We start from the raw sequence: 12730 nt of genomic DNA on the forward strand, positions 1-12730 counted from the left end.
TTGCAGCACGGCATTCGCTAAATCAGCACTCGCAGCAGCTGAGCAACTTGAATGCGCATCTTATGCACAATGCATAGGTCCACAGCTGCGATTGGGCCCTTCAAGCTTTGTTGCGAAAGTGAAACTGAATACTAACCAACGCACAAACCCTGATTAGCGCCCAAGTCTTCCCCAAGCAGCTCATTCTCCACATGACAGTAAAGGCCATGCTTTAACATTTACCATTGCTCTATTTTTTAAAATAAAATAAAAAAAAGCCAAATGACAAAACTGGCTTGAGTTGGACAATCCTTTGTTTTACGCCCTCCCGCACGTATGCTGCCCAGGGCACTGGCTGATGAAACCAAGAAACCCTGCGCTGCAAAAAAAAAGGCCGGGCCCGACCGCCCCTCCTTTCTCCTCCTCCGGCGCTGTCACTCAGACGGGCTGCAAGCGGCCGGAAGCGCTGGGAAGATGCAGCCAAGAGCTCGAGCAGCAGGGGCAGGAGGAGGCTAGCCAGCCAAGGGAGCCATAATAATAAAGAAAAAAATCTAGAAGAAGACGTCTGGTGAGCCCGGCTTGGCAGGAACTGGGTGCGATTGCATGAGCCGCATGTGCCTTGTCTCCAGGGAGGGCTGAGGCTGCAGTAGGAGGGGGAGAACAGTGTGTGTATGTATGTGGGTGTACTAGCCGGGCTGGGCAACCATCGTGATCAGCAGCAACCTATGTGCCTGTGCTTTGCAGCGGGCACAGCAGCTGCTGCACCATCAGTGTTCGCTGTCATCCATCGCAGAGGACATGGATGGATAGGAGCCGCTCCTGGAGAGCAAGGAGGGAGGTGCATTCAATCAAGCCCATCGCCTGGCATCACAGCAAGACAAGAAGGGGGCCAGAGCTGCTGGTGGATGTGGGAGAGAGAAGCGATAGAGGGAAACGCCTACAGATCTGCGAGATCACAGACATCTCTCCCTCTGCTTCCATGAAGAGTCCTTCCTTTCTGGGCTGGATCTACAAATAATAAAATAAGATCTGTCTGCCTGGGACTGATTTGCCCTCTCCTCTTCCTATACACCGCAGCAAAAACTTTGCAGGATCCGTCATCATCGCCTTAGAGGAGACGTCCGGGCTCTGCAGATCCTGGCCTGCTCTGAAGACAGGTCCACTTGGATATTTTGGAGCGTTGCCCTTGGCCTAGATGAGACGTTGGGCTCCGAGGGTTCCTGCCTGCCTTTGAAGTGGGTGACGGGTCTTGGTGGCAGATCCGCTTGGATATTTTGGAGCCTTGGGACTAGATGAGACGTTGGGTTCTGAGGGTTCCTGCCTGACTTTTGAGTGGCTGACATTCTTCAAGATACGTCCATTTGGATATTTTAAAGCTTCGCCTTTTGGGGGGGCCTTGGGTTCCTGCCTGTCTTTTGAGGGGGTGAAACTCTTCAAGTCAGGTCCGTTTGGAAATTTTGGAGCTTTGCCTTTGAGAGTGTTTGGGACTAGATGAAATGTTGGGCTCTGAGGGTTCCTGCCTGATTTTTTAAGTGGGCGACATTCAAGACAGGTCCACTTGGATATTTTGGAGCTTTGCCTTTTGGGGGGGGGGGGCCTTTGGACTAGATGAGACGTTGGGCCCTGAGCGTTCTCTCTTGACTTTTAAGTGGGTGAGTTTCTTCAAGACAGGTGCGTTTGGATATTTTGGAGGTGCCGACCATGGCAGCAGCCAGCAGCATTGCGTCCACTTTGGCTAGCAAGACCAAGACTAAGAAGAAACATTTTGTGGCTCAGAAAGTCAAGCTGTTCCGGGCCAGCGATCCTCTGCTCAGTGTCCTGATGTGGGGAGTCAATCACTCGGTAAGGGAAGCTGTCAGTCATAATGGATGGGTCTCCTGTCCCTTGTCCCCTTGTTTGTCTTCCTGGCTGCCTGCTTGTCCCAGCTGGTGAGAGGACATCCAAGCACAAATGGGACCTGGGCTGATTTTACAGTGTGCTGCAGTGTGTTCAGTCATGGTATCAAGGGATGCATGCTAGCCTTTCTTATTGGGCAGCGGTGCTGTGCAAAGTGCAGTAACCCATGGTGCAGCTAATTGCTATTTTTCATTATAACAGCAGCCAAGGCAACGGTTGTTAGTTGCCTGCTATGGGTTACCATCCTCTGATCATTGCTTCTTTTTTGCCTTGGTGTAGAATCAAGAGCATTACATTGTTTTACCCTATGTAGAGCATGGCGTACTGAAGGGTACCCTGGGAACTGGATATCCAGCGGCTATCCCAATTAGGGGGGTTATTTCTTTTATGTATTTCGTCATTAGCATATTTTTCATTTCTGGAAGTCTTGTGTGTGTGCTCCAACCTTCCATCGTTTTATAAATCACCAATTGTAATGCAGATTGTTCTTGGTTTATTTAATAAGCCATTTCGTTGAGCAACAATGTGCAATGTTTAACCTAGCACAGCTAGTCACATTTAAAGGGGCCCTGTAGTTGCAGGACAGCAGGCATCGGTGGCTTCTGATTCCATTGTTGGCCAAATGCTCCCCCTATGCGTTTGCAATCTTTAACACTAGCCGACCTCGTTGGCATCCTAGATGGCAATTTTCGGTAGGATGCTCAGGCATTGCATTATGGGATGTGCGGTGGGGGACATGCCTACGCTTCAGAAAGTCATAGAAGTTTAGGCCTGTATATCGGAGCTGCATATTGGGGGTACCTGCTGGCATCTGCTCAGTGTATCAAGCCAAGGGTTCCACTGCAACCTTTCATCAGTTTGGAGCAGTCAGAACACTAATAAACAAATTTTGATTGGTTACAACACTGCCAATCGCTCTTTGACTTTTATATAAGCCCATATGTCTGTTTTGCTGGTGGATTTTGTCACTGTGTCCTTGCATTGTGTGTCATGTTTTGCCATGCATGAGGTGGCTAGCCCCCCCTCTGTTGTCCTTTACTTGGCAGCTCTGAAGCTTCTGTAACAGGTTAGTTATCTATCACCTTTCAAAGTTAAACATCATCACTTCAGAGGTAGAAATGACGTGCAATGTGCTTCAGGCGGTAGCAGCCAATCGGCTTTCAGTCTAACCATAGCAAGCAAGTGCTTATGATTGCACCCCGCCATTGCACTTTGCATGCCGCAAGTGTTGGTGGTGACACTTTGTGAATAGCAATTTGCGTTGGTTATCTCAGAAGGTTTTAGCACGTTGAGTGTCCACTCCAAACCTCACGTCACACAGGCCTGCAGAATATTTTAGGGAATATTTTTGTTTTATAACTACAGTTCTGCCTCTGCTCCAAAGATAGGCTTGGTGTTTCCTCTCTTATCTGTATATACAGAAGAATGTCTGTATGACTGTTGGCTTGCAGTATAGCTGGGAAGTAGTACATTGTCAGCAAAGTTAGGAGCTCTCGGTGGTCAATACTAGTGTCCTTAGTTGTTCATGTAACAGAGATTATTGGTATATGACTCAGGAAAGCTCATCAAATCAAGGACATACATATGTGTTTGGTTGAACCATGTGGCTCTTATAAGCCAGGTAGGAAATTGGGAGCCAGCAGGCCATTTAAGGGCCAGGTCATACATGCAGCAGCTTTGGAGGACTAAGGGCTTGTTCACACCAAGCGCGGAGCAGATCCGGACCAGAGCAGGTGCAGACCGGATCAAAACTGCGTCCAATGAATTCCTATGGTATTTTGACCTCCAGTTCACATCACAAACGCATCTAAAACGCATGCAAGTGCCTGAAAGCCCATGTTAAACTTAAACCAAAACCGTTTTACCAAAACCGGCTCTAAACGCGTCTAAAACGCGGCACAACCCACTACACTGCGTGTGCAGAAACCTGACCGGATCTGGTCTGCATTTGGTGTGAACAAGGCCTTAGGGGCGATTCACCCCTTAGCAGGTCCATTGTGTGTTTTTGGCACGCGCATTGTGTTAAGGCAATCCACTCATTGCAATGGCCTACCATCTCACCACAACAGATTGACAATTGGACATGGACCATGTTTTGCAATGCAGCTCACCACGAAGCATGGTAGTGTGTTACCATACGTCTCTGTATCCTGCAAAGCAGATGGTCTCCCTTTGTGCATTGTGTGATAGACTTTTGCAGCATTTGGAGCTAGCTATGGAAGGGCAAGCCTTATTATTTACAGCTATCCAGTGAAGATAGTCATGGCACACCTATGATGTGGCACAGAGACGTAGGCAGCTGAATTCTGCAGAGAAATGAAGCAGGCAAGTGTAGCTGCTACAAATCTCTGCTGCAAAATTGAAGCTGTTACATGTCCATTAAAGCAACTCTGTAGAAAAAAAAAAAGAACTCAAAGTCCCATTGCAGGCTGGTAGCACCATGCGATGCCAGATCTACCTCGGCCATACACAATTCTGTATTTGATGCTCGTGTGGCCAGTCATCAGCGCTAAGCAATGGCACATAGGGCTGGGGATGGTCCCCCGAAGCCTCTATTTACTAAGATGCTCTGTCCGGCGGGCACACACCGATGTCATCAGGTACGATGCAGGACCCGTAACCCTGCACTGTATGTGAGGATGGCGAGGGACCATCTGGAGCATCAAGGAGAAGAGTTGGGTGCCAGAGATAGATGAACTCTGGGAATTTCACAAAAACTACCTTTGCACTGCCGCAGACACACACAGCTTGTCACTGGAAATAGTGTCCCCATTGGAAGGTCTCCCCCATTCCTGGGTGGGTAGCAACTAAAAATGTCTGGGTCCTGTCATTTCCGATGATGTTGGTGATCAGGGCAGTTAAAGCGCGTGAATCTCCGTAATGGGGACATAGACAGCAATAACAGCCATAGTGGTTATTTCCCCTGACCACTCTATTCAAATCTAAAAACAAATGCCTTTATTTATACTTTATGGGTACCTGTTACCAACCTGCAATGGTTTTTTTTGTAGACCCACCGACTTTAATACTGTGACCCAGAACAATATGCAGATAAGGAAAGTTGTAGTGGTGTCAAAAGTCTTTATCTGCAGGTCATTGACTCAAAAGTGTGAAGTTAGTTGGGCAGGATGGCGGCCATCAACAAGTAATCTAAGAAGGAGAGAACATTAATGGAAGCCGCCATGTTTGTCTTGTGACAGGGTCCCTTTAGGCCCCTTTCAGACGAATGGGCCGATTGGGTCCGCCTATCAGTTTTTCAGGTGGACTCGATCATATGCCCAATGCTAGTCGATGGGCATCCATTTACACCCAGTTACCCCTGACTCTGCACAGGCGCTGAAAAACAAACGGAATCGAGTTCTGTTTTGCCGGACCTGATAGTGCCGGATCGGGGGTAATCTCATGTAAACGGACACATGTCCATTTACATCCAACTCCCCATAGACCGGCATGCGGTCTGGCAGTTTTACTGTATGGACAGGGATGTCACAGTGGTAACCTCTGATCAGGAGGGGATCCGTGTTCATATCCCCTCCTGATCAGCCCATGTGGAAGGGGCCTTAAGGTACCAGGTTTCATGTTGATTGACAGCTATTGTTGTGCCTTAAAGGGATAGTCTGCCTAAAACTGTTATATCAGTTGTAGCCTGAATTGCTCAGTCACCTTTTTCAAGTTTGCATGGGGAAAGGGGGGTGTCTCGCTGTCCCTGATTCTTCATAATCGTTACAGAATGTGTCCGTGTTCTATAGAATGGAGACAATGAAGCATAATGAGGGAAATGTATCAAAACTGGAGCAGACAAAATCTGGAGCAGCTGTGCATGGCAACCAATCAGCTTCTGTGTTCAGTTTAGGCCTCATTCACACACAACGCAAGAGCAAAATTGTATATTGCATATATGCGCGCACTATATGCAATCCCAGAATGCATCATTCGTAATAGAAATTTTAATGAACTGTATGTGCGTATACGCGCGCAAACACGCGTATGTGCGTAAAATACACAGAAATACGCTGCCCGCACACATCTCGGTTCCATTCTATTTTTGTGCTACACAAATTTACGGCTCCATACGCAGCTATGTGTATGGAGCCATTTATTTGCATATGGTACAATGCGCGCATATACGTGCGGCAGTGCCAATGAGGCCTAAGATTTGAAAATTCAAGAGAGAAGCTGATTGGTTGCCATGCACAGCTGCTCCAGATTCTGTCTGCTTCAGTTTTGATAAATTCCCCTCATTGACAATTACAGCATCGGGGCTCTGCCTTTTTCAACAGGAGTAGTGAGAAAGGAGAGCAGAGCTGGTAATTGCTATGACGTTCTCTTCACTGAATGCAGTTCCCCTTCATGTATCAACAACTGAAATCCGTTTGAGCGGAGTCACCTTTTAAAAATTGCATTTGTATTCTTTTTCTTCTTTTGTTGGCTCGCTGGCGGCTGTGATTTGTTCAGGTCTAATTATCAGGAGGTCTGCGGGGTATATACAGATCAGTCCTGAGGATACAACCGACAGGCGTCTCTTGGGAGGGGTGGAATCTATTAGCTGGCGTGGATCATCTGGCCAATAGCTGCCATTCCCCCGAGAGAAGTGCCCGAGCTGGAGGTGCCTGCAGCATGTTAGACATGCATACGTTAGTATGATATATGTACATGGATTCCTATTATTAGGGGAAGGTTATTCTCGGCAGACGGATGACTTCATAATATTATCTATAGGGACAGTACGGTTGGGGCAGAGCAACAAGCAGATATTGTTCCAGAAACATAAACAGTACAATCTGGTTGTTAATGGATGTACAAGGAGATTGGAGCTGGACACACAAGTTACAATATGATTGTACAATCTCTTAGATTGAAGGCCCGTTCACAGCATTTGGCACGGTGCACTTAGTGTGCATTACTGTGCGCTAAGTGTGTTGCATTTCCATTCATTTGAATGGCACCCCTATGCACCTCCCGCACACACAACGGACAGTTCTGTAATACGCTTTGTTGTGGTAAAAAAAGGAAAGCATGCATTGCTCAATTTCACCACAACGTACGATATTGTGGTACGGCGGGTTGCGCTGCAATGCATGGCTGCCAGGAAAGGCGTTGGGGTGGCATTTAAATGGCAACACAATGCAGGGTACCACACACAGGGTGCTGCCAGGAGGTGTGTTGGGGTGGCATTTAAATGGCAACACAATGCAGGGTACCACACACTAGGTGCTGCCAGGAGGTGCGTTGGGGTGGCATTTAAATAAATGGCAACACAATGCAGGGTACCACATACTGGGTGCTGGCAGGAGGTGCGTTGTGATGTGAACTGCCCTTTTGCAGTTGACTTTTATGGAAGGAGCTGGGCCGAAAATTGTTGGCTAAACAGTGACTGTAACTACTGCAGGGGAGATTTCTTCTCACTTCCTATTGTATCTTTAGGAGTGAATGGAAACACCATTATTAAGACACCCTTAAACATTTCCCTATTCTATCCAAAACAAAAAAAAAGTGTTTTGGCTGTACAGACACTTTAACATTTCTCTCAAGTTTTTATTTCTGCCTGTGACCACATTGGAGAGATGTTCTGTACATTCCTGTCTATGTGACACCGGTACAAGAGATGGTGAGAGCGGTTATCACCGGACAGCAATGAAAACACTGTCAGAACTGCTAACTACTCTACTTAAAAGAGTTTTTTTTTATCTGTATTCCCCTCACTTCCTGTCCTGGCAGGAAAGGAGGGGAAGTCTCCTCACTAGGGCCTGACAGAGACTCCAGCCTTTCCCCACTCTGCCCAAAACAAATAAAAAGCTTCAGCTGGCGTTTTCAAAGTGACAATTTGGGTAGGCTCTTGCACAGCAGTTTGTACAGTTGTACTCAGATTGTACAATAAAATTGTACCGTGTGTAGACCGCTTCAGGGATTTGCATACCAGCAGTTTTGTATCCGCTACAAATCTCTTACTGAGAAGTTTGGTTGCTGAGAAGATATAAACGACAGTCAGCGAAGTTTGCTACATTAGGGGAAGGTAACCTCGGCCTGTGGTGAAACTACAAATCCCATGAGGCATTGCAAGACTGATAGTCACAGTCATGACTGCCAGATCACAGATGCATGATGGGATTTGGAGTTTCACCACAGCTGCAGTGCTGAGGTTGACTACCCCTGTGCTACACTTTTGCATCTCAGACACTCGCTGAGAGTCTTTATTCTTATAGAGGAACATTACCCACCAGTAGTATTAAGGGCTGGGTGTTTTTTGCCTTAATGCTTTCTTTGCATTCAGGCAATAAACACCCAGCACTCTTCTAACACCCTCATCCCCCCCCCCCTCCTTACCTGCAACCTCTCGTCTTCTCCGCCGCGACCGGGAAGTTACTCTGGTTTCCCCGAGCTTCCTGGTTGCGGGTGAAGGAACTCAGGGAAGAGGAGCCATTGGCTCCTTCTGCTGTCAGTCAAGATGTGACTGCAAGGGTGGGGGCTTGGCCGGCCGCACGCTGTGTGTCTATGGACGCGCACAGCTAAGTGCGGGCACGGCCGTGACCGTGCACGTACAGGAGCCTCCACAGCAGTCGGCTAGCTGATAGAGGCACCCGTACAGGGGGAGTGGAGCTAGCGTTCTGGATACCACTAGAGAACAAAGAAATTTAAATAAATAAAACAAAGAGGGGTTTGGGGGTTTTTATATAACAAGTCCCCATAATAAAATAAGAAAAAAAACCTGAAGGTTTAATGTTGCTTTAGGCCTCATTCACACGAGAAAAGTCCGGACGTACAGCTCCGTGCACGGCCGTATCAGGCAGCTCCCCGGAAGAACAGGTGCTGCGTGTGATTAGTACGCAGCCCCTGTCCTTCTCTATGGGAAAACGCGGCTGTAGGCCACCCTACGCTCACCCGCCCTGCACTTCTTGCGGGTGTCCATACTCGTATGCTGACAGGATGGACGCTGTCTGCGTCCGAGCCAGGACACCAGTAACCCATACGGACCTGCACTTGGGGTGAGCGTTGGGTGGCGTGCGGCCGCGTACTCCCATAGAGAAGGACAGGGGCTGCGTACTAATCACACGTAGCACCTGTCATTTCCGGGAACTGCCCGATACGGCCGTGCACGGAGCTGTGCGTGCCGGACTTTTCTCGTGTGAATGAGGCCTTATTGTCCCTTTTTAAGGCATGCAGGTGTTTTTTATTACTTGGCTGTAAGGGATAAGAAGTTGTAGTTCCGCATAAGTGGTGTAACCAATAGCAACAGATCCAAATTCATTCCAGTATATGACAGATTGTGATTGCTTGCTATTGGTTCTTGCACATAAGAATAAGAACTTGTTATTTTGGCTAGATGCACACCTAAACGACGCCTATTAAGCGCGTTTGAGGCGTGTAGGTTTTGAGCTGTTTTTGCCGCATTTTACGTGTGCATAACAAGTCGCACGTTTTTGGGAGCGGATTTTGGCACAATTATGTGAATTGGCAATCCTTGCTCCAAAAAACCCTCTGAGTGTTTTTCAAGTGTTTTCTATTGAGTCTATGTAACAAAACGAGCTGAAATCTGCCCCATAAGTAGCTCATGTACTATTTCGAGCGACAGGTGTATTTCTGCTTACGACAAAACTCACAGGTGTGAACGGGGGCCATAGAAATGAATGGGATTCCTTAGGTGGAGCATTTTGTCGCGCTAATTCAGCTGCCTCTGTGTGAATGGAGCCTCAACGCTGAACTCTGGAATCAAGCATCCATTTCAGATAATTGTCACTTTCCCCATCCGTAACACACTTGCACATTTACTTTTGAAATTTGGTGCTTAAGGGCCTGTTCACATTAGTCAGTCCAGTAAAACATTGCAAGTGCATTGTGGCAGCTCCAGCACTGTACATTGTATCGCACACTGCCAGAGCTATCGCTGTTTACATTTTTAAAAAAAACTTTATGTGGAGTGTACAATTTGTACACTTTGCGGTTCGGATCGCGCGGATCCCCCCGGTCACATGAACGGTCCCCATAGCAATGTATGGGATTGTTAATGTCGCCAGATCCGTGCAGCCGAACCGCCCCGGTGTGAACGAGGCCTACAACTGATAATTCTAGCATGTGGCTAGTGTGAAGCGGGTCTCCAAGACTTGTATGGGATTGACACATGCTCCTATTCACATGGTTTGTCTACACATGTGAATGCGGTACACCTGATTGGCTCCAGTACTACCCTACCCCCGACCCCGTTCCCCCCCGACCGCTTGTAAGTTCTGCCCCACATGGCATTATAAGAGGCTCTTACCAAGTCAAATTCAGGTACTTGCCATGCTCTCCAATTGAAAAGACTCCAGTTCACTGGCTCTCATATTGATGCAATGGGATCATAGTTAAAGGAGAACTATGACATGAGTGATTTCCACTCACCTCATAGTTCTAAGCCGACCTGTGACAATGAGACTGTCACAGGTCGGCTCAGTAGATCGGGAGGTGAGCGAACACATACCGGGTTCCCTCACCTCTCGATCCTGTCACGGCTCTCTGCCGTGACAGGGGGAGGGGCTGGATTCCCCTCTCCCCGCTCCGATCTGCCAGCGCTGACTGGCGGAACGGACGGGGGAGGGGGCGGGTACAGCTGGCTCTGCCTCTAGATAGGCAGAGCCAGCTGTCACTCACGCAGCTGGACGGATCCCGTCATCTAAGTCGGGATCTGCTCCAGGTGCGGCGCCTCAGTATACCGCGAGCTGTATACTGAGCTTAGGGTAACGGGAGGACGCTAGTTTGTGTCCTCCCGTTACCCCAAGGAGAACTATGGGGAAAAACACTGACCCCATAGTTCTCCTTTAAAGTCACGGAACTGAAACAAGTATGCAGATTAAATATTGCCGCTGATCGTGTGAACTCTACCTACAGTTCCGCGGCCCATCTTTTGTCCGTCCTGCTGCACGAATTAATTTCACTTTCACCCTTCTATCCCGTATCTCTTTTCATACAACTCTCCTAATAGTGTGTGTGCTTTTCCTGCCTCCTCCAAACCGGTTTAAATCCCAAAGTGTCACCCGTGTAATTTTAATCTGATTAGTGGATTGAAAGAAATATGACCGCCGCTTGCAGGTGGCTTTGGCCATGAAACTTTAAATATCCTTTTTTTTTTCTTCTTGCCCTTCCTTTCAATGAAAGAACCTCTAAATGGATATAACTCCTGAGCATAGCATTGAAAGGATTGTATGTGCGTAGACTGAATGTTTCATGTTTGGAATGGTCTGTGGTATTCCCTGAGGTTCATACATGGGACCATTGCTGGTTTACCGTATTTATAAATGATGCAACAATTAAGATGGAAAGTATTGTTTCCGTGTTTGCAGGTGACACCAAGCTGTGTCGTGTAATACAATCAGTGGAAGATTCTCCAGTTTACAAGCTGACCTAGACACTCTGGGTGACTGAGCTTCTACAATGGCAAATAAGGTTCAGTGTGGATCGGTGTTAGGTTATACAGTTTGGGCTGAACAGGTATATAAGGGGTAAACGTGTGTACCGGTATGTCATAGACACAGTAAAGCTGACCATACTCTAATAGTGGGGCTGAATAAGAATAAAAGCTTGATTTTTTTTTTTCCTGCTGGGCAATTGTATTCTGACAGTTGTGGGGTTACCCCTGTCAGAATACCCAGACAGTGACTGTAGCCGATTGGCTGAGAATTTTTGCAGTGGCTCCTTCGACAAAAATTGTCAAGACTTGACCAAAATTTGAGCAGTGTGTAGAAGACATTGGCCTCTTCTTAAATAAGCTGTGGGGCACCATTTTACAAAAAAGATTGCCTGAAATGGAAGGCTGCAGGAAGTAACGAAATTAATAGCGGGCATGGAGGACGCTGGTTTTGAGGAAACACTAATTGAATTTAATTGCATGTATTGATCTTTCTATATATCTCTCTAACCATATTCAGGATACTCTTGACTGTTAAGCAAAAAGATTCCTTACTCTACTCCCAGGTGTCCCCAAACTGTCTAAACAAATGGCTGGTTCATTGTCCTTCAGACTTTAGGTAGGCCACACTGTGACTACTGGGTATAGACTATGCCCCATTGTCAGTAAACAATTCATCATACTCAGTGGTCAGTGGGAGTAAAAAAAATTGCCTGTGGTCTGCGGAAGACGGAATAATGTCCCATCATTAATGTTACTGGGAGGAGGAGTAATACTGTATCATTGGTGTCAATAGGTGGAATGTGGGAGGAATGGTGCCCCATCGTTGGTGTCAGTGGGAGGAATGGTGCCCTATGGTTGGTGTCGGTGGGAGGATTAGTGCCCCGTCAGTGGGAGGAATGGTGCCCCATCGTTGGTGTCGGTGGGAGGAATGGTGCCCCGTCATTGGTGTCGGTGGGAGGATTGGTGCCCCGTCGTTGGTGTCAGTGGGAGGATTGGTGCCCCGTCGGTGGTGTCGGTGGGAGGACTGGTGCCCCGTCGTTGGTGTCGGTGGGAGGATTGGTGCCCCGTCGTTGGTGTCGGTGGGAGGATTGTTGCCCCGTCGTTGGTGTCAGTGGGATATATTGTGGGCATCTCTGGTGTCAGTGGAAGTCGGATTGCATTATCTTCTGTGTTGGTGGGAGAAATGGTGCCCCAAGGGCTGGATAAAGGGTCACATCTGATTCATGGATTACAGTTTGGGGACCACTGCGCTTCTCTAATGGATGTGGTAATGTAATTTAGTCATCCATAAACTGACCCTAGTAGATCCATTAAATAGGGGTTTGTAACAAATTTTGGTGGTATAGGATCCAAATAATGGAGATATAGGACTGGATCTGGACTGGAAGAAAATTTAAACAGGATTCTGTGAATGATTGAATCTGAAATCAAAGTGGAGAAATTGACTTGATGTGTCATTTTCAGTAATTCTTA

General features: G+C 47.5%; 1 protein-coding gene across 3 annotated transcripts in view; it reads left to right on the plus strand.

Annotated features, from left to right (window-relative positions):
- Positions 1-1466: 1466 nt before the first annotated feature.
- PIP4K2A (phosphatidylinositol-5-phosphate 4-kinase type 2 alpha) overlaps positions 1467-12730 on the plus strand; it is a 107018-nt gene continuing 95754 nt past the window's right edge. For all 3 annotated transcript variants that reach the window (XM_018564261.1, XM_018564276.1, XM_018564268.1), the window contains exon 1: positions 1467-1821. In XM_018564261.1, coding sequence (XP_018419763.1) covers positions 1681-1821 — 141 coding nt within the window. In that variant the 5' untranslated portion in view covers positions 1467-1680. The remainder of the gene's footprint in view (positions 1822-12730) is intronic.

This window comes from Nanorana parkeri, unplaced genomic scaffold (genome assembly GCF_000935625.1).
Source record: "Nanorana parkeri isolate BGI_ZX_2015 unplaced genomic scaffold, ASM93562v1 scaffold23, whole genome shotgun sequence".
In the NCBI taxonomy this organism is placed as follows: Eukaryota; Metazoa; Chordata; class Amphibia; order Anura; family Dicroglossidae; genus Nanorana; species Nanorana parkeri.